Source organism: Macaca nemestrina, chromosome X, assembly GCF_043159975.1.
Source record: "Macaca nemestrina isolate mMacNem1 chromosome X, mMacNem.hap1, whole genome shotgun sequence".
Lineage (NCBI taxonomy): Eukaryota > Metazoa > Chordata > Mammalia > Primates > Cercopithecidae > Macaca > Macaca nemestrina.
In genome coordinates, this window is record NC_092145.1 from 53625711 (window position 1) to 53651417 (window position 25707).

The window sequence follows — 25707 nt, forward strand, 5'->3', positions numbered from 1 at the left end:
TTTCTGCAAATTGATTATTTCATTCAACATTAGGTTTGTGAAAATTGTCAAGCCTGATACATAGAGATCTAGTTCACTCTTTCTTTTCTTTTTTTTTTTTTTTTTTTTTTTGAGACGGAGTTTTGCTCTTGTTGCCCAGGCTGCAGTGCAATGGCGCGATCTTGGCTCACTGCAACCCCTCTGCTTCCTGGATTCAAGTGATTCTCCTGCCTCAGCCTCCTGAGTAGATGAGATTACAGGCATGCACCACCACACCCGGCTAATTCTATATTTTTAGTAGAGATGGGATTTTCTCCATGTTGGTTGGCTGGTCTCAATCTCCCGACCTCAGGTGATCCGCCCACCTCGGCCTCCCAAAGTGCTGGGATTACAGGCGTGAGCAACCACGCCCAGCCGTTCACTCATTTTTAATGCTTTATAAATCCTATTATATAAATACATGACATACTATTTATTCAGAAACCTCCAGCAAACACCAACCTTACACTGAAACATCGACCATTAAAATCAGAAACAAGACAAATATGTGCTGTATCATCAATACTGTTTTTCTGGAGGTCCCTGACAATGCAATGAGATAAGTAAAAGAAATGAACTAAAAACTATTGAATAGGAAGAGATAAAACTGTCATAATTTGTACAGTGCATTTATCTACTTAAGAAGTCAGAAAGAAAAAAAACAGACAATGTAATAAAATTAATAAGAGAGTTCACCAAAAGAGTCTGACTGTAGAATGATAATGCTACATCAACAGCTTGTACAGAAACCTGCAATAATTGTCTTTTAGTAAATTTATTTACCAATGGGACATGGATAAACAAGTACAAAATTCAAGAGGCACAAAGGACAGAAAAAGACAATTAAATGAGTTATGGATCTTCTCCTTGCAGATCTAATATATAATACATGCTAGGAGCCAAAAAAAACAAAAAAACAAAAAACACAGCAATCATTTCTTTGTGCATCATTCCAGAGATACTCCACACTATATTTAGGAAAAGTATAATTACATAAAACAGTATATAGTGTTACAGGATATACAATATTTACAATTATATACACAGTACACTGTTCTGAAACTTTTCTTGTACAGATATAGTAATTTGGGAGAGGAGAGAGACCAGTGCCCAGTTTGCCATGGTGCAAAGGTCGGCAGGATGAGAGTTCCTAAGCTTCCCGTGGGCCAGAATATGTCCTGAGAACATACCTGGAGCAGAGGCCTGCTCACAAGCACCAACACAGCTCTCCCCACCAACACACACACACACCCCACCTGCCTTAGGCCACCTAGTGAGCTGAGGGACTCCAAGTCAATAAGAGGTTCCTGAGGGAAAGGGATGTGCCTCAGGAGAAACTTTAATGCTTGGAAACCACAGAGTGGGTGCGCAGCTGGGCACATGAGGATCCCAGAACGTGCCACAGACAGCACTAGAACGGAGTGCTCAACCAGTGGTGCTGGGCTCATCGGCTAATCATGAGGGAAAAGAAGTCAAGTCACATCACTGTCTCTCACCTTGCACAAAAGTAAATTCCAGACAGATCGGTGAGACAAAACTCTGAATAGAAAGGTGTGAAAGAACGAGAAAACTGCCAAGGAGACTGTGTTCATGGGAAAGTGGGAAAGCCTGTCCTAAACTTCACACCAAAACAAGAGGCAGTAAGGGAAAATGGACCTCCAGGATGGAAAGGAGGCCATGATCACAGAGAGTAGGGAAGTGGCAGCCAGTGAGAAGACACATCTGGCATTTGTAACAGATGGGGCAAAGGCCGGCCCTCTGCAGCACTCTGCTGGACTCTGGCGTAGTGCCCATCTGCATCATAGAGCAGCCAGTGACCCTCAGAAGAGAGGCAAGAGCAACCCCTCGCCACAGCTACCCAACTCTTTGCCAAGTGGTGCATCGTCAGAGGGACAGACTGGGTGAGGGCTATGTTGGTTCAGGGTGGCACTTAAAAGTAAGGGGATTGTGGTGGACACTGCTTTGAGAGTGGCACAGTACCCCGGTGAGGATCCAGTGTCTGAGACAGGACGCGCCTGCCGGGAAGCTGGATGTCTGCAACCTTGTGTGCACTCACCTGGAGGGGGGCGGGGTGGGGGTGGCAAACCACAAAATCCCTAGGAGAGGCCGCAGGCTGGAGAGGGCACCTGAAGTTGGTCTGGAAGTCAGTCAGTGCCTACAGACACCAAATGGAAACGAGCTCATGAGATAGATGAGAAGCAAAACCCAGGGGGCCCTTTCTGGAGATGGAAGACAGCCTGTGGCAGCAGTTCCAGATTGACACAAGAGACAGGCTCAGGCTGGGGTGGCACCATCAAGGCAGAGCACTCCCCACAGAATGTGGCAAACTCAGGATTGATGACCTTTCCCAATTTTTGCCACGGGGAAGCCCAGAAAGACTGTCTTTTGGTTGCAGCAGGCAGGTATGTATTGTGATTGATGGCTCGGGGCTGTTTTTATGTTTGCGTTACATATGGAATGGGGGCACCGGTGCTCTTGCCAGTGCTGAGAACCTCTCAGTGTCTTGATCAGGCCCTGGGAGGCAGGCATGCTCCCGACTCCCCTACGCATCCCAGGGAGGCAGAATCCACGGGAACTGGGCTCGTACCCAGGCACTGCAACCAGTCAGGGGATGAGGGGGCAGGACAGAAGGGCTGTGCGTGAGTGCTTTTGGGAGGGCAGTGCCAGCAAATGGACAGGAGGGTTTTGACTTGGGCCAAGACAATGCCGTGGAGACGCTTGGACGCTGATGGGCTTTTCTGTAACAGAGTTTGCTCAGGAGATGGGCAGAAAGCCTCTGGGGCGCTCCCTGAGTTAGGACTCAGCTGCGGCCTCACTGTGTCAAGTGCCTCAGAGATGGTGGACAAGTGTACGCAAAGGGAAATTTGGTAGCATGCAGGGAAGTAGGGACGTGCATGGTAATTCCGGACCACAGGCTAGGAGGATGCCTTTGTGCTCAAAGAGACTGAGCAATGAGGTGTCACTGAAGACAGTGTTGGTGAAGCAGGCTCCACTGGGAAAAGTGGTTGCGGAGCTGTCTGCAGGGAAATCCCCTTTGAAATCAGATTGCCCAGCCAAACTGTGGTTGGCTTGGGAGAAAGGGTGGTCCTTCTGACAGCTCTTAGGAACCCTTAGGAACTGAGACAGGGCTCCCAGAGCCAGCCAAGGAAGCCCCAGCAGTGTGAGCCTTGATGGGGGGTGTGGTGTCACAATAACTGCAAGTCGTTTGTTGGCCATCCCAGACACCAGGGCCTGGGAAGAGGCCTGGTCCCCATTCCAGGTGGGAGGGTTTCCCAGAGTTGGTCAGGGGACCTGGCAGGCACTCAGGCCCTCTGGCCAGCATGGACTGTGGGGCAGATGGTACAAGCAGGAAAGTTGTAACCCACCTGGAACCCAAGCTGCGCGGGGAAGGGAGAATAAGACAAGAAAAGAAAGCTTTGTTCTGTGTGGAAGAGAACAAGCCGAATGCCCAGCACCACAGAGATGGCGGCCGCCCAGGACACAGTGACCCACAGCAGCAGCCCTGGGAGACCGAGAGGGTACCGGCACGGCAGCAGCCTTGCCCAAAGGAAGCAGATGTGTTTACTGGGTTTGCCATGGCTTTAGGGAAGGGGACCACTTCTTGACACACACAACACAAACATACAGGGAACCTGGCTTTGCTGATTCAGGGGCTAAACCTGCTGGGCAGGATCTGGTAATGTTGGAGATGGGGGCGGGTCAGGGGCAGAACGAGCTGCCCTGACCCATGGAGTGCTTCTGTGCCCACGGGCTCTTCCTTTCCTGGCAAAGTGCAGGGACCTCAGATGGAGAGTGTGGAGGTGTCTCCGGATGGATGGAGTGACCTCGGTCGTGCCAAGTGCCCTCAGCATTTGCCCTATCACCCCCGCGGGTAGTTGATGGAAGGCTCCACTGTCCCCTTCCAGGGTCCCACCAAAGGTAGTGGGGATATGGAAGAAAGGAGGTTGCTCCAAAGGGAGCAGCGGCCAACCCTCTCACTCTGTCAGGAAGTAGCGCCGGGGATCCCAAGGAAGAGAGAAGGAGGGCTGGAAGCAGATTTCCCCGTGGCTTCGCAGGAGGGACAGAACTACACAGGGTAGGTGCTGGGCAAGCGGCAACCTTTGTGCAATAAATGCGCCCCGATGCGTGGTAGAGCTCCCCCACCCGCTCCACCCCGGTCCCCATCCCCACGTCGGGATGCGCAGACAAACGAAAAGGCCGGGGTTACTGACCTTTCTTTCTAGGCTGGCAGTCAAGGAAAAGACATTAAGAAGGGATTTCTCTGTGCCGGGCACGGTGCTGCCTGCTCCACGGGTGTTGTCTCTTTCAGTCCTCTCAACATTCCATCCTAATTCCACGAACTCCCCCGCTGTGCCCCTCCCTTCCTCCCACCCCCGCCCCCAGCCCCTTCTTGAAGTTTATTCTGAGCACTGCAGCCCCTCTCTATCCCTGCCTCCTGTGAGCACCGATAAGCCGGCATTTGTCAGGGAACAGAAGTCCCAGTCAGCTGGCGTTTATCGTGCTTTTTTTGTCCTTCTCTCAGTGCAGACTGTAAACTCAAGGACAAGGACCATGACTCTTTTCTGCCAATCAAAGCACACAACTTTATTGATGATACACACAGATGCGGACTTGGGTGGAAGAGGTTAAGTCGGTACAATAGACAGAAGAGCAGTGCACTTTTTTGATGAATAGGTTCACTATCCATCAGGCGCGTGTAGAAGAAAGAGTAAACGAAAAATAATTCAACCTAAGCTGCAACAAATGCATTTTCAGCTCAAGCTGCGATATGCGTCTGGTCTCTGCAAAGCGGTTCTGCTTGGACAGGGAGACCACCACAGGCAACAATAGCTGTAATTTGATGTTCTTTGTCCACAGCAGGCAGCTGAAGTGATCCCCTCACCACATGAAGGAGGCTGCAAGGGAGGAATTTACAGTGCCAACATTGCCTGCAGACTGCACAACCAACAAGTTACTCAAAGCTCTGTGGGAGCCCCTGCCTGGCCAATAAGAGTGTGGTCCTGGATTGAGCCCTGGAACTTTCACCCAATGAGGTGGTGATTGGCTAAGGCTGGATCTTCAGTAGCACCCTCTGCAGATTCTTTGACATCTGCAAACCAAGCGCGTTGTGGGTGGATTCCGTCCCATTGTGTTCCAGAGGGCCGTTTATGGGGCAGGGGTTTCCAGGAGAATCTCTCTGTTTCCTTTTCTGATAAAGAGGGACATGAATGAGAAGAGCATCTGGGCACCGACTAACTCCCCCGCCACGACTGGCTTTTCAGACAAACCCATCAGTGGTTTCAAAACCTGAACCTTAGCACATCCACTTCCCTCTGATATCAAAGGAAACTTCAAGTCTGAAACGGACTTGGCAAGCATGTTATTAATAACTGTCATGCTTATTAACAAATTTAATCCGGCCTGCTGCAGAAATGAGTTGCAGCAATGTGACACAGTCTCCTGACACACTTCATTGATGTACATCTTAATCTGGCCCTCACTTTCAATGCTGGCATTTAAGTTATCCGTGGCACACAAAGCCTCTCTAACAGTGGGGTCTGGTGTGGGGCCCGTGTTTCTAACCATTGAGAGACTGGCCAAATGGCTATTGATATCCTGGCTAAATGGAAAGCCGGCATCCTTGGGCTCAGCAAACAACAGTTTTCCCTGAATGAAAAGACACTTGGAGAGGTCCAGAACACAACTACCTTTTTTAAAGTTTTGAGCATATCCAGCATTTTAAAAATTTTCATTGGGGAATAGGTGATTCATTTTTATTTGTATGGTTTGCTTTTGAAGAGGCTGTGAGTTCTTACTGCCCATGGTTTTGTCAGACTAATCCCCAGGGCTTGGCTCATCCTCAACTCTTGACTGCAGATCATGGACCTTACCTTTCTTCCCCACTGTCTGCAGCTCCCCCGCAATTTTCGTCTTTTCTTGTTTGGATGTGCCTTCTTCTGATAAGTGGATGAACAGTGTGTCAACTTCTAGACCAGATTTCCATATCATCTTTCGCATATTCGTCAGTCAGTGTATATCCCACATCTAATGCAAGTCACAGATGGGCCTCACTCTTTAAAAGGTGATCTAGTTGTGGCATTTTAGGAAGGAGATTGTTACACATTCTTTTCCTGGACACAATCAATCTAATTGCCATCCAACATGGACCTAGCAGCCATGCAAACACATAGAGCTTTTAGATGAGTCTCCCCAAAGAGACATGTCAATGCACAGGTTACAAGGGTATCAGTATCTCTATTTCCGGATTTAAGGTCTTAATTTTCAAATATTCCTCCTCTGGGGTTTTACCTCCCTCAAGCTCAGAGGTGCAGCATTTATCTTTTTCCAGCACCAATGTAAGAGGAGAAAAGAACAAAGGCTGTGAGAGGGAGAAGCTAAATTGCCTCTGGACTCTGTAGTCTGCCTCAGACACCTCGTTTCTACCCCTTATCTCCAGCATATCACACTGTGTGGGGCAATTGGGCAATTTCTTTCCTCCCTTACTTAGATTATTGTCTACAGCTAGACAGAGAAAAGAGAATAGAGATTGGCAAATGCACTCACATGTAAGTTTCAGGTGCATCCACTCCAGAGTGAGGAATGTAACCTTCCAAAGTCTCCCATTTAGGTCTCAGGCACACCCATCTTCCCCACCCTGGCTTCCTGCCACTTTATCCCTTGCCCTTCTCCCATGAATTCCCACTTTTCTGCTCTACCTCACCTCACTCCCCTTTCTGCCCTATAGATTTTGACACTGCTTTCCCAGAGCCATAAAGGATTGGGATTAAGGGTTTTCTGAAAACAAGACAGGAGTAGAAGGGCAAGTTCCAGTTTAGCACTTGTGTGTACCACCCTCTTGTGACTGGTTCTGGCTCCACATTTCCTTGAAGGAATACACTCTTGCTTCAGTCTCTACCAAATAACCTGTAATTTTCTTCTTCCTTTTTCTTGGGTTGCACTGCCCCCTACAGACAGACAAACAAACCAGTATCTATCAGTAGGGTCGGCGAACACAGCACTGGGTGATAGGCCACAGTTCCTACCTTTTACTGATTCTGGACTCTATCTGTCAAACATTTCTCATCTCTCACTCTCAGATCCCCAACACCAACTCTCCCCCGGATCCTATGCACCATTTAGAGAACTAAAATAAGCTGGTGGGTGGGGCGAGAGTATAGGGGAAGATGACTCTGTCCCAATCCTGACCCTAAGACTTCCTAGGCAATCCTCATTCTCACACCAACCTGCACATAACCAGAGCAGTTTCTTCTTTCTTCACTCATCTACAAAGATGCCTCTCTGAGGTCAACAGCAGAGAGCTGATGGCTGGATCAAAAAGACTTGACTTTACCACAGATCTTGGTCACCTGAGATATATGTCACTAATGAGCCATGGTTGTCACCAGTAGTGATGCAAGAGTGTGCCTCCCTCTCTCTCTTCCCCCCAGCACACCAGACCTGTCACTCATTTTTTTCTTCGCCAATCCTGGAATCCAAAAGAAAATGCATTACCTTTTTGTGGGAATTTGTTTTTCTCTGATTTCCAGAGACAAAACTTATTCTGATACTTTCTTATCTTCTCCTGGAGCAACTGTCTCTTTGTATTTATACTTCTTTATCTTCATCCTAGAATACTGGGCAATAGCCCATCTCTTTACTTCCCCTCCCCTCAGCAACTAATATCTATCATCTTGCTTAGATCCATGAAAAAGCAGATTTCATAAAACAAGAATGGAGAACTAAATATTTTTAATTATATTTTTCTTGCCTCTGCTCACTCTTCTTGGAAATAATGACCTTTTAAAAATACTTTTACACCTTTGTATGTATAAGGAGTTTTCTGGAGTGATACTTGCTAGAATGACACCACTGGTTATTTCAGAGAATAGTATTTAAGGCAATACCCACTCTAGCTGAAATGTCAAGTGTTAAGGTCAGTGGGACATGGAAATTAACAGAGCTGTCTCTTGGACAAGACCACCTAGTTTTCCCAACAGAGCCCCATAAGATAGCATTTGCCTTGCTGAGTTCACTATACTCCAGGCTCTACCCCCTAATTTTGTTTTCAGAGTAAAAATATGCACAATTTATGACATTACACCCGAGAGAAATGCATGCATATATTTACCAAACGACATGTATAAGAATGCTCATAGCAGCACTATTCATAATAGTCCCAAGTTGGAAACAATCTAAATATCCATCATCAACAGAATGGATGCATAAAATACAGTACATACATAAATGGCAATGAATACTCTACATGCAACAGTATGGATTATTCTCACAGACAATGTTAGCAAAAAAATAGACACAAAATAATATATACTGTATGATTCTGCTTACCTAAAGTTTTTTTAAAATTCAAAACGATCTATATTTTTACAAGTCAGAATAGTGGTTACCCTTGGGATGCATTAGTGAGTAGATGGGGGCTTAGAGCGAGCTTCCAGTGTGTGGTTCATGTTTATTTCTTGCTCCCTTTGTGATAATGTACTGAGCTGATCACTTGTGCGCTTTTCTGTATATACAGTATACTTCAACAAAAGTTTACTTAAAGATCTCAATAGTGAGTTAGACAAATGAAGGGTGGAGTGGCCAAGATGGCCAATTAGAAGCAGCTAGGGTGGATGGTTCTCATGGAGAGGAATGGAAGGGGTGAGTAAATATAGCACCTTCAACTGAAATATCCAGGTACTTGCATTGAGACTAATCAAGGAAACAACTTGACCCACAAAGGTCAAGAAAAGCAAAGTGGGATGATGGCCCACCCAGGAGCGACACGAAGCCAAGGGAAGCTCCCCCTCCTAGGAAAGCAGTGAGTAAATGTACAGCCCCGGAAACCCATGCCTCTCCCACTGATCTTTGCAACGCTTGGGTCAGAAGATCCCCTCATGAACCCACTCCACCAAGGCCTTCAGTCTGACACACAGAGCTATGCAGAGTCTTGAAAGAGCAGCCATTCAGACACATGTGGAGACCAGGGAGCTTTAAATACTCTGGCTCTGGGTTTCCCAGCAAAAGTAACTGCAACTCCAGCAAAGTAGGAGATTAGAACTCCTACTACCCCTAGGAAAGAGGCTGAAACCAGGGGGCTGAGCAGGGAAGGTCTGCAGGTTCCATGTCCATGGCACTTCACAGGATAAAACCCACTGGCTTGGAATTCCAGCCAGTCACCAGTAGCAGTGTGGCGCCTACCTGGGATGGAGCACCCACGGGGAAGGGCATGCCTCCATCTTTGTTGTTTGCGTGACTTAGCCATTCCAGCCTGTGGGCTTTGGAGAGTCCAAACTGACCAGGGGCAGAAGGGATCCCCCATCACAGCACAGCTGCTTTACCAAAACATGGCCAGACTGTTTCCTTCCCCCAAACCGTTCCTCCTCAATGGTGGCAGACCTCCCAACTGGGCCTTCAGCAACCCCTGCTGGTGTTCTCTGGCCAACAAAGATTTGAAAACTCCCTGGGACAAAACTCCCAAAGGGAGGAGTGGGCCACCATCTTTGTTGTTGGACATCTCAGCAGTTCTAGTCTTCAAGCTTTGGTGTGTCTGAGGCTACCAGGGGCAGAAGTGGTACACCAGCACAGCACAGCAGCCTCTGAAAACATGGCCAGACTGCTTTCTTAAGTCAGTCCCCAAACTTGCTCTTTATCACCAGGTAGAGCCACCCAACCAGGGTCTTCAGCTACCCCCACCAGTGTTCTCTGTCTGACAGAGGTTTCAGGCCTCCCTGGGACAGAGCTTCCAGGACAAAAGGAAGGCCACCATCTTTGCTGTTCAGGTGACTCAGCCATTCCAGCCTTCAGCCTTCAGAGATGACCAGGGGCTAAAGTGTGCCCCTAGCCCAGCACAGCTACTCAACAAAAACATGGCCAGACTACATTTTTAAGCAGGTCCCCAATCCTGTTCCTCCTGAATGGAAGGGACCTCCCATCCAGGGTCACCAGTCACCTCCCACAGGTGCATTTGGGCCAGCAACAGGTCTGTACCTCCCTAGGATGGAGCTCTCTGATAAAGGAGCAGGCTTCCACTTTTGCTGTTTCACAACCTTCACTGGTGACAGCTTCAGGTACTGGAAAATCTGAGGTGATAGGGACTGGAGTGGGCCCCCAGCATACTGCAGCAGGCCTACAGAAAAGTGGCCAGACTGTTAAAAGAAAAAAAATCCAAAAGTCAGAAATCTAAAAGACTGAAGGCAGATAAGCCCACAAAGACAAGAAGTAATCAATGCAAGAAGGCCGAAAACTCAAAAAGCTAGCATGCCTTCTTTCCTCCAAATGACCACATCACCTATCCAGCAAGGGTGAGGAAACAGGTTGAGGCTGAGATGGCTGAAATGACAGAAGTAGAATTCAGAATATGGATAGGAATGAAGTTCGCTGAGCTAAAAGTGTGTGTCATAACCCAATGCAAGGAAGCTAAAAATCATGGTAGAACATTGCAGGAGATGACTGGGTGCAGTGGCTCATGCCTGTGATCTCAGCACTTTGGGAGGCCAAGACAGGTGGATGACTTGAGGTCAGGAGTTAAGACCAGCCTGGCCAACATAGCAAAACCCTGCCTCTACTAAAAACACAAAAATTAGCTGGGCATGGTGGTGTGCACCTGTAGTCCCAGCTATTCAGGAGGCTGAGGCAGGAGAATTGCTTGAATCCAGGAGGTGGAGGTTGCAGTGAGCTGAGACCATGCCACTGCACTCCAGCCTTGGCAACAGAGCAAGACACTGTCTCAAAAAATAAAAAATGGGCCAGACACTGTGGCTCACGCCTGTAATCCCAGCACTTTGGCAGGCAGAGGCAGGTGGATCACCTGAGGTCAGGAGTTCGTAACTAGCCTGACCAACATGGTGAAACCCTGTCTCTACTAAATACCAAAAATTAGCTGGGCATGGTGGCACATGCCTGTAATTCCAGCTACTTGGGAGGCTGAGGCAGGAGAATCTCTTGAACCTGGGAGGTGGAGGTTGCAATGAGCTGAGATTTCACCATTGCCCTCCAGCCTGGGCAACAAGAGTGAAACTTCATCAAAAAACAAAACAAAACAAAACAAAAAAAAAACCAGAACTTGACAGAATAAAAAAACATATATAGGCAATATAGGAAAGAACATAATCAACTTGGTAGTGCTGAAAAACATACTACAAGAATTTCATAATCCAATCACAAGTATTAACAGCAGAATAGATCAAGCAGAGGAAAGAATCTCAGAGCTTGAAGACTGCCTTGCAGAAATAAGACAGGCAGACAAGAATAGAGGGAAAAAAAGAATGAAAACAAATTAACAAAACCTCTGAGAAATGTGGGATTATGTAAAGAGACTGAATCTGCAACTGATTGGTGTGCCTGAAAGAGATAGGGAGAATAGAACCAACTTGGAAAAGACATTTCAGGATATCATCCATGAGAACATCCTCAACCTAGCTAGAAAGGCCAAAATTCAAATTCAGGAAATGCACAGAACCCCAGTAAGATACTCCATGAGAAGATCATCTGCAAGACACATAATCATCTGATTCTCCAAGGTTGAAATGAAAGAAAAAAAGTTAAAGGCAACAAGTGAGAAAGGCCAGGTCACCTACAAAGAGAAGCACATCATATTAACAGCAGACCTCTCAGCCAAAACTCTACAAGCCAGAAGAGATTGGGGGCCAATAATTAGCATTCTTAAAGAAAAGAAATTCCAACCCAAAATTTAACATCCATCCAAACTAAGCTTCATAAGCAAAGGAGAAATAAGATCCTTTTCAGACAAGCAAATGCTGAGGAAATTTGTTACAACCAGACCTGCCTTACAAGAGCTCCTGAAGGAAGTATTAAATATGGAAAGGAAAGACTGTTACTAGTGACTACAAAAACACAATGAAGCACACAGACTAGTGACACTATAAAGCAACCACATAAATAAGTCTGCAAAATAACCATATAATAGCACAATGACAGGATCAAATCCATACATATCACTACTAACTTTGAATGGAAATGGGCTGAATGCCCCACTTGAAAGGCACAGAGTGGTGAGCTGGATAAAAAAGCAAGACCCAACGGTATGCTGTCTTCAAGAGTCCCATCTCACATGTAATGGCACTCATAAGCTCAAAATAAAGGAATGGAGGAAAATATACTAAGCAAATGGAAAACAGAAAAAGGCAGGGGTTTCAATTCTAGTTTCTGACAAAACAGATTTTAAACCAACAAAGATTTTAAAAAAAGACAAAGAAGGGCAATACATAATGGTACAAGGTTGAAGTCAACAAGAGGATCTAACTAACATAAATATATATGCATCCAACACTGGAGCACTCAGATTCATAAAGCAAGTTCTTAGAGAACTTCAAAGAGACTTAGACTCCCACACAATAATAATGGGAGATTCTAACACCCCACTGACAATATTAGATCATCGGGACAGAAAATTAACAAAGATATTCAGCACCTGAACTCAGCACCAGATCAAATGGACCTGATAGATATCTACAGAATGCTCTACCCAGAAACAATAAAATATACATTTTTCTCATCACCACATGGCACTTACTCTAAGATTGATCACATAGTTTTAAGTAAAACACTCCTCAACAAATGCAAAAGAACTGAAATTGTAACAAACAGCCTCTTGGACCACAGCACAATCAAATTAGAAATCAAGACTAAGAAATTCATTCAAAACTATATGATTACATGGAAATTGAATAGCCTGCTCTTGAGTGACTTTTGGGTAAATCATGAAATTAAGGCAGAAATCAAGAAGTTCTTTGAAACTAATGAGAACAAAAAGACAATGTGCCAGAATCTCTGGGACACAGCTAAGGCAGTGTTAAGAAGGAAATTTATAGCACTAAATGCCCACATCAAAAAGATAGGAAGATCTCAAATTAACAACCTAACTTAACAACTAAAAGAACTAGAGAACCAAGAGCAAACAAATCCCAAACCCAGCAAAAGACAAGAAATAACCAAAATCAGAGCTGAACTGAAGGACATAGACACACACACACACACACACACACACACAAACACACACACACAAAACATTCAAAAGATCAACAAATCCAGGAGCTGTTTTTTTTAAAAAAAAAAAACATAATAAAATACATAGACTGCTAGCTAGACTAATAAAGAAGAAAAGAGAGACGATTCAAATAAACATAATCAGAAACAACAAAGAAGATATTACCATTGACCCCACAGAAATACAAATAATTGTCAGAGAATATTATGAACACCTCTATGCACATAAACTAGAAAATATGGAAGAAATGGAAACATTTCTGGACACATACACCTTTCCAAGACTGAATCAGGAAGAAATTGAATCCCTGAACAGATCAGTAATGAGTCTACCACACCAAAAAATCCAGGACCAGATGGATTCACAGCTGAATTCTACAGTAGGTACAAAGAAGAGCTAGTGCCATTCCTACTAAAACTATTCCAAAAATTAAGGAGGAGAGACTTCTCCCTAATTCATTCTGGGAGGCCACCATCATCCTGATGCTGAAACCTGGCAGACACACACACACACACACAAAAACACACTTTTGCATTTTTTTCTTTTTGGATATTCCCGCTGATATCCTTGATAAACATTGAATCAAAACTCCTCAACAAAATACTGGCAAACTGAATCCAGCAGCACATCAAAAAGCTTACCCACCACAATCAAGTACGCTTTATTCCTGGGAGATAATGTGGGTTCAATATACACAAATTAATAAATGTGATGTATCACATAAATAGAACTAAAGACAAGAAACAAATGATTATCTCAATACAAGCAGAAAAGCCTTTCTATAAAATCCAACATCCATTCATGTTAAAAACTCTCAATAAACTAGGTATTGAAGGAACATACCTCAAAATAATTAGAGCCATCTATGACAAACCTATAGCCAACATCATACTTAATGGACAAAAGCTGGAAGCGTTCCCCTTGAAAACTGGCACAAGACCAGGATGCCCTCTCTCGCCACTCCTATTCAACATAGTATTGAAAGCCCCGGCCAGAGCAACCAGGCAAGGGAAAGAAATAAAGGACACACAAATAGGAAGAGAGGAAGTCAAACTATCCCTGTTTGTGGATGACATGATTCTATATCTAGAAAACCCTATAGCTTCAGCCCAAAATCTCCTTGATCTGATAAACAACTTCAGCAAAATTTTAGGATAGAAAATCAATGTGCAAAAATCAATAGCATTCGTATACACCAACAGCAGTCAAACCAACAGCCAAATCACGAATGAACTCCCATTCACAATTGCCATGAAAAGAATAAAATACCCAGGAATACAACTAACTAGGAAGGTAAAAGATCTCTACAAGGAGAATGGAGAACTACAAACCACTGCTCAAAGAAATCAGAGATGACACAAACAAGTGGAAAACATTCCATGCTCATGAATAGGAAAAATCAATATTGTTAAAATGGCCACACTGCCCAAAGCAATTTATAGATTCAATGCTATTCCTGTTAAACTACCATTGGCATTCTTCACAGAACTAGAGAAAACTATTTAAAAATTCATACGGAACCAAAAACCTGAATAGTCAAGGCAATCCTAAGCAAAAAGAACAAAGCTACAGGCATCACGCTACCTGACTTCAAACTATACTACAAGGCTATAGTAACCAAAACAGCATGGTGCTGATACAAAAACAGACACATAGACCAATGGAATAGAGTAGAGAACCCATAAATAAGACTACACACCTACAACCATCTGATCTTGGCAAACCTGACAAGCAATGAAGAAAGGATTCCCTATCTGATAAGTGATGTTGGAATAACTGGCTAGCCATATGCAGAAGATTGAAATTGGATCCCTTCTTTACACCATATACAAAAGTTAACGCAGGATGCATTAAAGACTTAAATGTAAGACTCAAAACTACTAAAAATCCTGAAATACAACCTAGGCAATACCATTCAGGACATAGGCACGGGCAGAGATTTCATGACAAAGACGCCAAAAGCAATGACAACAAAAGCAAAAATTGACAAATGGGATCTAATTAAACTAAAGAGCTTCTGCACAGGAAAAGAAACTATCAACAGAGTAAACAGACAACCTACAGTATGGGAGAAAATTTTTGTAATCTATCCATCTGACAAAGTTCTAATAAACAGAGGCTACGAGGAACTTAAACAAATTTACAACAACAACAACAACAACAAAATAACCCTGTAAAAAGTGGGCAAAGGGCATGAACAGACACTTCTTAAAAGAAGACATACATGAAGACAACAAGCATATGAAAAAAACCTCAATATCACTGATCATTAGAGAAATGCAAATTAAAACCACAATGAGATGCCATCTCACACCAGTCAGAATGGCTGTTATTAAAAAGTCAAAAAATAACAGATACTGGCAATGTTGTGGAGAAAAACGAACACTTATACACTGTTGGTGGGAGTGTAAATTAGTTCAGCCATTGTGGAAAACAGTGTGGTGATTTCTCAAAGACCTGAAGACAAAAATACCAGCAATTCTGTTACTGGATATTTATCCAAAGGAATATAAATCAATCTACTATAAAGACACATGCATGCAATAGTTTATTGCTGCACTATTCACAATAGCAAAGACATGGAGTCAACCTAAATGCCTATCAATGGTAGACTGAATAAAGAAAACGTGGTATAACCAAATACTGCATGTTCTCACTTATAAGTGGGAGCTAAATGATGAGAACCCATGGACACATGGAGGAACAACATACTGGGGCCATTCGGAAGGTGGAGGGTCAGAGGAAGGAAAGGATCAGGAAAAATAACTAACTGGTTTTGGGATTAATACCTGGGTGATGAAGTAATCTATACAACAAACCCCCATAGCACAAGTTTACCTATGTAACAAATCTGCACTTGCACACGTAAACTTAAAATAAAATTTACAAAAAACAAGATGAATGAAAGATGAGTTAATGAAACCAATCCTCCTGATCATCTAGGGAAGCTAGACAAAACATATTTTTTAAAGTTTTTCTGAAGGCATTGGAGGACTAACAAGATAGTGAAGAATAACTGGTTCAGAATAGGAGTGAGTGGGGCAAGTTGAGCCTAATGTCAGGGCCACCTTTTCCAATGGAGCATATGCAGTTGTTTAGGGAACTGTTGAGAGGCTATGCAGAAGTTTAGATAGCCTCTAGAGGCTAGGGAAGCAGAGATTGGAACTGAAATCTTGCCAAGAATTGTGCCTGGTGAACGTGAATGTCCCTGGGTTGTGACACTGAAAGAGCTGCGCCTCAGAGTCAGGGTAAACTAAAGGTAGACACTCTCACAAGTACTTCAGTTCAACTTTGAATAATTTCAATCATGGAACATACTTCCAAAGTGCTAATGCTCCCAGGTGCCTAGCAGACACAAATACAAATCCTCTTTAGAGAGAGATAATATCAGCCTCAAATTATTTCCGAAGTTTTGCAACTTACAATATTGCAAAATACAATTTTGCAAAATACAATATCTAGCACACAACCAAGTAAAAAAGAAGATAAGACAAAATTAACAAAAGTCATCAGAAATGACAGACCATAGAAAAAGACCCACTGGGGCCTCAGATATTAGACTTATCCAACATAGAGTTAAAATAAATATACTTACTTTGCCTAAGGAAATAAAAATATCGAGAATTTCTGCAGATAATGAAAACTATAAAAAACATAAAACGAAAATGCTAAAACTGAAAAAATAGAATAATCTAAATTAATAACTAAATGAATGGATTTAACAGCAGAGTACACATAGATGAAGAGAAAATTATTGAACAGAAAGGTAGATTAGAAGAAACTATCCAGAATTAATCACAGAATTACAAAAGGATGAAAATTTAAAAGTGAGTAAGAGAATACAGAGAGAAGGTTTAACAAATATGTGTTTTTGAAACTTAGGAAGACTTGAGAGAATGAATCAGGCAGATGTAATACTTAAAGAAATAATGGTTGAGAATTTTCTGAACTGTCTAAAACGTAAAGTCACAGATTCAAGAAACCCCTCAAACCTCAATCAAGATGCATTTTTAAAATCACACTCACGCACATTGTAGAAAAACTGCTAAAAACCAAAAACAAAGAGTGTACGTTAAAATCAGCCATAAAACAAAAAATTCAGATTACCTTCCGAAGAGCAACAATTGGACTTCTCTTCTTTGAGAGATGACTTCTCAAACAGGAAAAAATGGAATCCATACAATGGAAGGATATATTTAAAGAGGTGAAAGAAAATTACTGCCAACTTAGATTTATATGCCCAGAGGCAATATCAACAGTGAATATGAAATAAAGACATTCTAAGGTAAAAAACAAAAAGAAAAAATTATCGCTAGCAAACTCATGCAAGAAGAAATCCTAAAGGTTGTTCTTCAGGCTGAATAAAAATTTATCTTCCTAGAAAATAGGAAGAAAAGAAGTGCAAAGGAAAAATAAATATTTATGCAGATGTAAACAATTATTGATGATACAAAACAATAATAAAATTAGATAAAACAGACATTAAATCAACAGCAGTCAAAAAGGACCAAAAAGGGCATTACATAATGATAAAGGGTTCAATTCAACAAGAAGACTTAACTATCCTGAATCTACGTGCATCCAACATTGACACACCCAGATTCGTAAAACAAATAATTCCAGACCAACAAAAATACAGGCTGTCACACAATAATGGGGAGGACTTCAATACCCCACTGGCAGTGTTAGGCAGATCAAGCCAGAAAACTAACAATGAAATCCTGGACTGAAATTCGACACTTGACCAAGTATATTTGATAGACATCCACAGAATACTCCACCCAACAATCACCAGATATACATTCTTCTCATCTGCACACAAAACATACCATAAAGCAAGTCTTAATAAATTCAAAAAATAAAAATCATACATTGAAATAAAAATAGAAATCAATACTAGAAGATGTCTCGAAACCACATAATTACATGGAAAGTAAACAACTTGCTCTTGAATGACTTTTGGGTAAACAAGAAAATTAAGGCAAAAATCTAAAGTTTATTTAAAATTAATAAAAACAGAGACACAACATACCAAAATATTGGGAATATGGCAAAAGCAGTGTTAAGAGAAAAGCTTATAACACTAAATATCTACATCAAAAAGCCAGAAACAATATCAAATTAACATTCTAACATCCCTCCTAGAGGAACTAGAAAAACAAGAACAAACCAACCCCAGAGCTAGCAGAAGAAAAGAAATAACTAAAATCCAAGCAGAACTGAATGAAATTGAGATCCAAAAATCCATACAAAATATCAATGAAATCAAAAGTTTTTTGAAAGGATTAAACAAGATTGATAGACTGCTAGCTACATTAACAGAGAAAAAAGAGAAGAACTAAATAAACATAATCAGAAATGACATTAAAACCAATCCCACCAAAAAAACAAAAAATCCTCAAAGACTATTATGAAAACCTCTATGTGCAGAAACTAGAAAATCTAGAGGAAATGGATACATTCCTGGAAACACAGCCTATTAAATTTGAACCAGGAAGAAATTGAAACCTTGAACACATCAATAATGAGTTCTGAAATTGAATCAGTCATTAAAAAAAAAAAAAAAAACTACAGCCAAAAAAGTCCTGGACCACATGGATTCACAGCCATATTCTATCAGATGTACAAGGAAGAAGTAGTACAAATCCTGCTAAAACTATTCCTGAAAATCAAGGAGGAAGGACTCCTCCATAACTCATTATACAAAGCCAGTATCATCCTGGTACCAAAAGCTGGCAAAGACAGAATGGAAAAAGAAAACAACAGGCCAATATCCCTGATGAACATAGATGCAAAAATCCTCAGCAAAATACTAGAAAACTGAATCTAGCAACACATCAAAAAGAAAATTAATCAGGATTAAGTAGGCTCAATTCCTGGGGTATAAGGTTTGTTCAACATACACAAATCAATAAATGTGATTCACCACATAAAGATAATTAAAAACAAAAACCATATGATCATCTTAATAAATGTGGGAAAAGCTTTCAGTAAAATCCAACATCATTTTATGATACAAGCCCTCAACAAACTAGGCATCAAAGGAACATACCTCAAAATAATAAAGGTCATTTATGACAAACCCACAGCCAACATCATATTGAGTGGGCAAAAGTTGAAAGCACTCACCTTGAGAACTCAAACAAGACAAGGATGTCCACTCTCACCATTCCTATTTAACATAGTACTAGAAGTTCTAGAAGAACAATCAGGCAAGGAAAATAAATAAAAGACATCCAAATAGGAAAAAAAAAAAAAAAAGAAGTGAAACTCTTCACTAATGATATGATCATATACCTAGAACACCCTAAAGACTCTGCCAAAAAACTCCTAGAACTGAAAAAATGACTTCAGTAAAGTTTCAGGATACAAAATCAATGTTTAAAACTCAGTAACTTTTCTATGCAACAACAACATTCGAGCTAAGAACCAAAGCAAGAATGCATTACAATTTTCAATAACCACAAAAAAGAAAATACCTAGGGATACATCTAATCAAGGAGATGAAATATCTCTACAAGGAGAACTACAAAAGACTGCCAAAAGAAATCAGAAATGACACAAACAAATGAGGAAACATTCCACACTCATGAATTGGAACAATAAATATCGTTAAAATGGTCATACTGCCTAAAACAATCTATAAATTCAATGGTATTCCTATGAAACTAAGTCATTTTTTCACAGAATTTTAAAAAAACTATTCTAAATTTCATATAGAACCAGAAAAGAGCCCAAATAGCCAAAAACAATTCTAAGCAAAAAGAATAAAGCCAAAGGTATCACATTACCTAACTTCAAACTATACTACGATGCTCCAGTAAGCAAACAGCATAGTATTGGTACACAAATAGACACATAGACTAATGGGACAGAATAGAGAACCCAGAAACAAAGCTGTACACCTACAGCCATCCGATCTTTGACAAAGTCAACAAAAGTAAGCAATGGAGAAAGGACTCCCTTTTCAATAAATAATGTTGAGATAGCTGGCTAGCCATATGCAGAAGAATGAAATTTGATCACTACCTACCGCCATATAAAAAATTAACTCAAGATGAATTACGGACTTAAATGTAAGGCCTCCAACTATAAAAATCCTAGGAGAAAATCTAAGAAATGCCCTTCTTGACATCAACCTTGGCAAAGAATTCATGGCTAAGTCCTCAAAAGCAATTACAACAAAAACAAAAATTGACAAGGAGGACCTAATTAAACTAAGGAGCTTCTGTAGAGTGAGAAAAACTATCAACAGAATAAACAATCTTCAGATTGGGAGAAAATATTTGCAAACTATGCTTCTGACAAAGGTCTAATATCCATAATCTATAAGGAATTTAAATCATTAAGAAAAAAAAAATTAAAAAGCGGACCAAGGACATGAACAGACACTTCTCAAAAGAAGACATACAAGTAGCCAGTAAACATATGAAAAATGCTCATCATCACTAATCATCAAAGAAACGCAAATTAAAACTACAATGAGATACCATCTCACACCCACCAGTCAGAATGGCTATCATTAAAAAGTCAAAAAATAACAGATGTTGGCACGGCTGTGGAGAAAAGAGAGTGCTTATATGATGTTGATGGGATTGTAAATTAGTTCAGCCATTCTAGAAAGCAGTTTGGAGATTTCTCAAAGAGCTAAAAATAGAACTACCATTCAACCCAGCAATCCCAATCCTTTGGGTATATACCCAAAAGAAAATAAATCATCTTACCAAAAAGACACATGCATTTATATGTTCATCACAGCACTATTCGCAACAACAAAGACATGGAATCAACCCAGGTGCCCATCAACAGTGAAATGGATAAATAAAATGTGGCATGTAAATACCATAGAATACTAAACAGCCATGAAAAATAATGAAATAATATTCTTTGCAGTAACATGGTTGCAGCTGGAGGCCATTATCCTAAGCAAACTAACACAGAACCAGAAAACCAAATGCCACATGTTTTTACTTATAAGTGGTAGCTAATCTTTGGATACACATGGACATAAAGATGGGAACAATAAACTCCACAGACTGAAAGAGGGGAGAAGTAGGGAGAGGAGAAGGGTTGAAAAACTATCTATTGGGTATTATACTCACTACCTGGGTGATAGGTTCAATCATATCCCAAACCTGAGCATCACACAATATACCTTTATAACGAACCTGCACATGTACCCTAAAATCTAAATTAAAACTTGAAAAAGAAGTTTTATATAGATTTTTTTGCTTACTATGCAGCCTAATAACATGTTCTTTTTTCTTTTCTTTTTTTTTCTTTTTTGAGATGGAGTCTCGCTCTGTCGCCCAGGCTGGAGTGCAGTGGCACGATCTCGGCTCACTGCAACCTCCGCCTACAGGGTTCCAGCGATTCTCCTGCCTCAGCCTCCCGAGTAGCTGAGACTACAGGCATGTGCCACGATGCTGGGCCAATTTTTGTATTTTTCAGTAGAGACGGGGTTTCACCATATTGGCCAGGCTTGTCTCAAACTCCTGACCTCGTGATCCGCCCACCTCGGCCTCCAAAGTGCTGGGATTACAGGCATGAGCCACCATGCCCAGCAACATTTTCTTTTTAGCTTCTGAATTTTGTGTTTTGCCTGTAAAGACTCCTCCCAATCCAAGGTTATTTTTTTAAATATGTTTTCTTCTTAAGCAGCAAAGCTAAAATAAATAAATAAATAAATAAATAAATAAATAAATAAATAAATAAATAACAACAAAAAGGAAAATCTACTTTTTATAGAAAATAGGCCTATAACAAAAAAACAGATTTAATCAGTAATAGTATTTTTTAAAAAGACACCCTAATAAATGTCATCAGGATGGCAGAATAAGCTTTTTCTATCCAACTACCCAAATGTGAAAATACTTTCACAAGCAATAAGGAAACCAGGTGAGAGATTATAGCACCTTGGTATAGCACTGAAATAAAAAATGCACTAAAGTGGGTAGCAATGATAGTTTTCAATTATTCATGCCACCTGTTTCCTAACCCCCAGGTAGCACAGCATGGAGACAGATACTCTTCATTTGGGTCTCAACACTGGGCCTTCTCTAGTAAAACTCAGCACCAGGCAGGCACCCACAGCCCATCTCCAGGCCTGCCTGACAGATTTGGTCTTTAGGCTGCCCCACCACCAGGCCAAACGCAGTAGCCCTAAACTTTGGACCAGCCCCAGCTCCAGTTCAGCCTCAGAAGCCCTGGGCTTTGGGGCTGGCCCCGCTCAAGGCAAGCCCCCACAGACTCAATCTCCATTCCTTCCCCAGGGCCATACCAGCCCAAGTGGCCCTGTGTCCCAGGCCACCCCCAGCACTGGGCTGGCCCCTACAGTTCCAGGCTTCAGGTCCACCCAGCCATCAGGCCAGCCCCTGCAGTCTTAGCCATCAAGCCAAACTTTCTGTCCTTCAGGATCTAGGGCAGCCCAGAACCAGATTGGCCCACATAGCCCAAGGCTTCAGGTCTGCCCCAAGACCAAGTCAGCACCCCTGGCCTCAGACAGTAGGCTGACACTGGGAGACACAGGCTCCAGATCTGCCCAATGCCAGGCCCTGTGACTATACCCCAGTAGACCCTGGTGCCAGTTAGGTCCCATCAGACTAATAATCCAAGACCACTCCTGAAGACCAGTCCCAGTGGACCCAGAACTTAGGCTAACCTCTGCAGAAACAAGCTCCAGAACTGCCAGAGCATGAGGTGAGCCTCTCTGAACCCAAGCTTCAGGCTGCATGGATACAGGTTTCATGCCCACTCCAAAGGACACAATAAACAGGTCCAAGCCAGTGGATCTAGGCTCCAGACCCAACCCCATGGGTTCATGCAGGCCAGCCTGCCTAGTGACTCCACCAGCAAGTCTGCTTAGAATCTCTGAACAGGCAGACTGGTGAAGAGCTTTACCAGACAAAGCCAGTCTCCAAAGACTGGAATGACTCCCTATTTCTTTAAATGCACAGACACCAACACATAGTCACAAGGATCAAGAGTAATCTTGACACCAAGAAAAAGCACTAGTAACTGAACCTAAAGAAATAGGAGTTTATGCACCAAAAGCAACGGCAACAAAAGCCAAAATTGACAAATGGGATCTCATTAAACTAAAGAGCTTCTGCACAGCAAAAAAAAAACTACCATCAGAGTGAACAGGCAACCTACAGAATGGGAGAAAATTTTTGACATCTACTCATCTGACAAAGGGCTAATATACAGAACCTACAAACAACTCAAACAAATTTACAAGAAAAAAACAAATAACCCCATCAAAAAGTGGGCAAGGGATATGAACAGACATTTCTCAAAAGAAGACATGCATACAGCCAACAGACATGTGAAAAAATGCTCATCATCACTGGCCATCAGAGAAATGCAAATCAAAACCACAATGAGATACCATCTCACACCAATTAGAATGGCAATCATTAAAAAGTCAAGAAACAACAGGTGCTGGAGAGGATGTGGAGAAATAGGAACACTTTTACACTGTTGGTGGGATTGTAAACTGGTTCAACCATTGTGGAAAACAGTATGGCGATTCCTCAAGGATCTAGAACTAGAAATACCATATGACCCAGCCATCCCATTACTGGGGATATACCCAAAGGATTATAAATCATGCTGCTATAAAGACACATGCACACATATGTTTATTGCGGCACTATTCACAATAGCAAAGACTTGGAATCAACCCAAATGTCCATCAGTGACAGACTGGATTAAGAAAATGTGGCACATATACACCATGGAATACTATGCAGCCATAAAAAGGATGAGTTCGTGTCCTTTGTAGGGACATGGATGCAGCTGGAAACCATCATTCTCAACAAACCATCGCAAGAACAGAAAACCAAACACCGCATGTTATCACTCATAGGTGGGAACTGAACAATGAGATCACTTGGACTCGGGAAGGGGAACATTACACACCGGGGCCTATCATGGGGAGGGGGAAGTGGGGAGGGATTGCATTGAGAGTTATACCTTATGTAAAGGACGAGTTGATGGGTGCTGACGAGTTGATGGGTGCAGCACACCAACATGGCACAAGTATATATATGTAACAAATCTGCACATTATGCACATGTACCCTAGAACTTAAAGTATAATAATAATAATAAAATAAAAATTTTAAAAAAAGAAATAGGAGTTTATGAACTGCCTGACAAAGAATTCAAAATAATTGTTTTAAGGAAGCTCAGTATTTCAAGAAATTACAAAGAAACAATTCAACAAATTCAGGAAAACACTAAACAACCAAAACAATAAATTTAACAAAAATAATGAAATTATTAAAAAAAAAAACAGATTCCAGAGCTGGAAAAATACAATGAATGAAATGAAAAATGGAATGGTGAGCATTAACACTGGAATTGATTAAGGAAAAGAATAAATCTGTGAACTTGAAGACAAGTTATTTGAAAATATACAGTCATAAGAGAAATAATCTCTTTAAATGATAAGAAATGAAGAAACCTTACAGGATTTATGAAAGAGCATTGAAAAGATCATTCATCATGACCAAATGAGATTTATCCCAAGGTTGCAAAGATGATTTAACATACACAAATCAATCAATGTAATACACCACATTAACAAAATGAAAGACAGAAACCACGTATCATCTCAATAGGTGCAGAAAAAGCATTTGACAAAATTTTGCATTCTTCAATGATAAAAGCTCTCAACAAATTAGGTATAGAAGGAATTACTTCAATATAACAAAGGTCACATATGACAATCCTACAGCTAACATACTCAAGGATAAAAGTTGAAAGTTTGTCCTCTAAGATCATGAACAACTCAAGCATGCTCACCCCAATATCTTTTTGACATAGTACTGGAAATCCTAACCAGAGCAATTAGGCTAGAGAAAGAAAGTTGATGTTGTAGTCTGGAGGCAGAACTCACTCTTCCTTGGAGGACCTCCGTTTATTTCCTCTTAAGGCCTTCAATTGATTGAATGATGTCCAGTCACATTATGGAGAATTTCCTTTACTCAACGTCTACTGATTTAAATTATAATCTCATCTAAAATTTAACTTCAAAGCCAGGCACAGTGACTCACACCTGTAATCCTAGCACTTTGGGAGGCCGAGACAGGTGGATCACTTGAGGTCAGGAGTTCGAGACCAGCCTGGCCAACATGGCGAAATCTCGTTTCTAATAAAACTACACAAATTAGCCAGGCGTGGTAGCACACACCTGTAGTTCCAGCTACTCTGGAGGCTTTGGCAGGAGAATCATTTGAATCTGGGAGACAGAGTTGCAGTGAGCCGAGATCACACTACTGCGCTCCAGCCTGGGCGACAGTGAGACTCCATCTCAAAAAAAAATTTAAATAAAAAAATACAATGCAATACAACTTCACAGCAATATTCAGACAGGTATTTGACCAACTATATGGGACCATGGACTAGCCAGATTGACACATAAAAGGAAACATCACACCACCGACCTTGTTTTATGACCCCAGCATAAATATAATAATCAAAACCTGAAAAGGATATTATAAGAAAATAAAATTGCAGGCCAATCTCTCTTATGACTATAGATACAAAAATTTCAAACAAAATAAGAGCAAATAAAATCTATGATATACATCATAGATAATATATGATGATCCAGTTGAGTTTTTGTATAAAGGCAAGGTTGGATTAACATTTGAAAATCAATCAGTGTAATTTGCCACATTAGCATAATAGAGGAAA

General features: G+C 41.6%; 1 protein-coding gene across 1 annotated transcript; it reads right to left on the reverse strand.

Annotated features, from left to right (window-relative positions):
- Positions 1-4576: 4576 nt before the first annotated feature.
- Positions 4577-6015, reverse strand: LOC105499341 (protein ARMCX6-like). The gene is made up of 2 exons (XM_011771886.2): positions 5889-6015; positions 4577-5729 (listed from the first exon to the last, which is right to left on the reverse strand). Exons 1-2 carry the CDS (start codon positions 6013-6015, stop codon positions 5164-5166), a joined length of 693 nt encoding a protein of 230 aa, XP_011770188.1. The 3' UTR covers positions 4577-5163.
- Positions 6016-25707: the final 19692 nt, after the last annotated feature.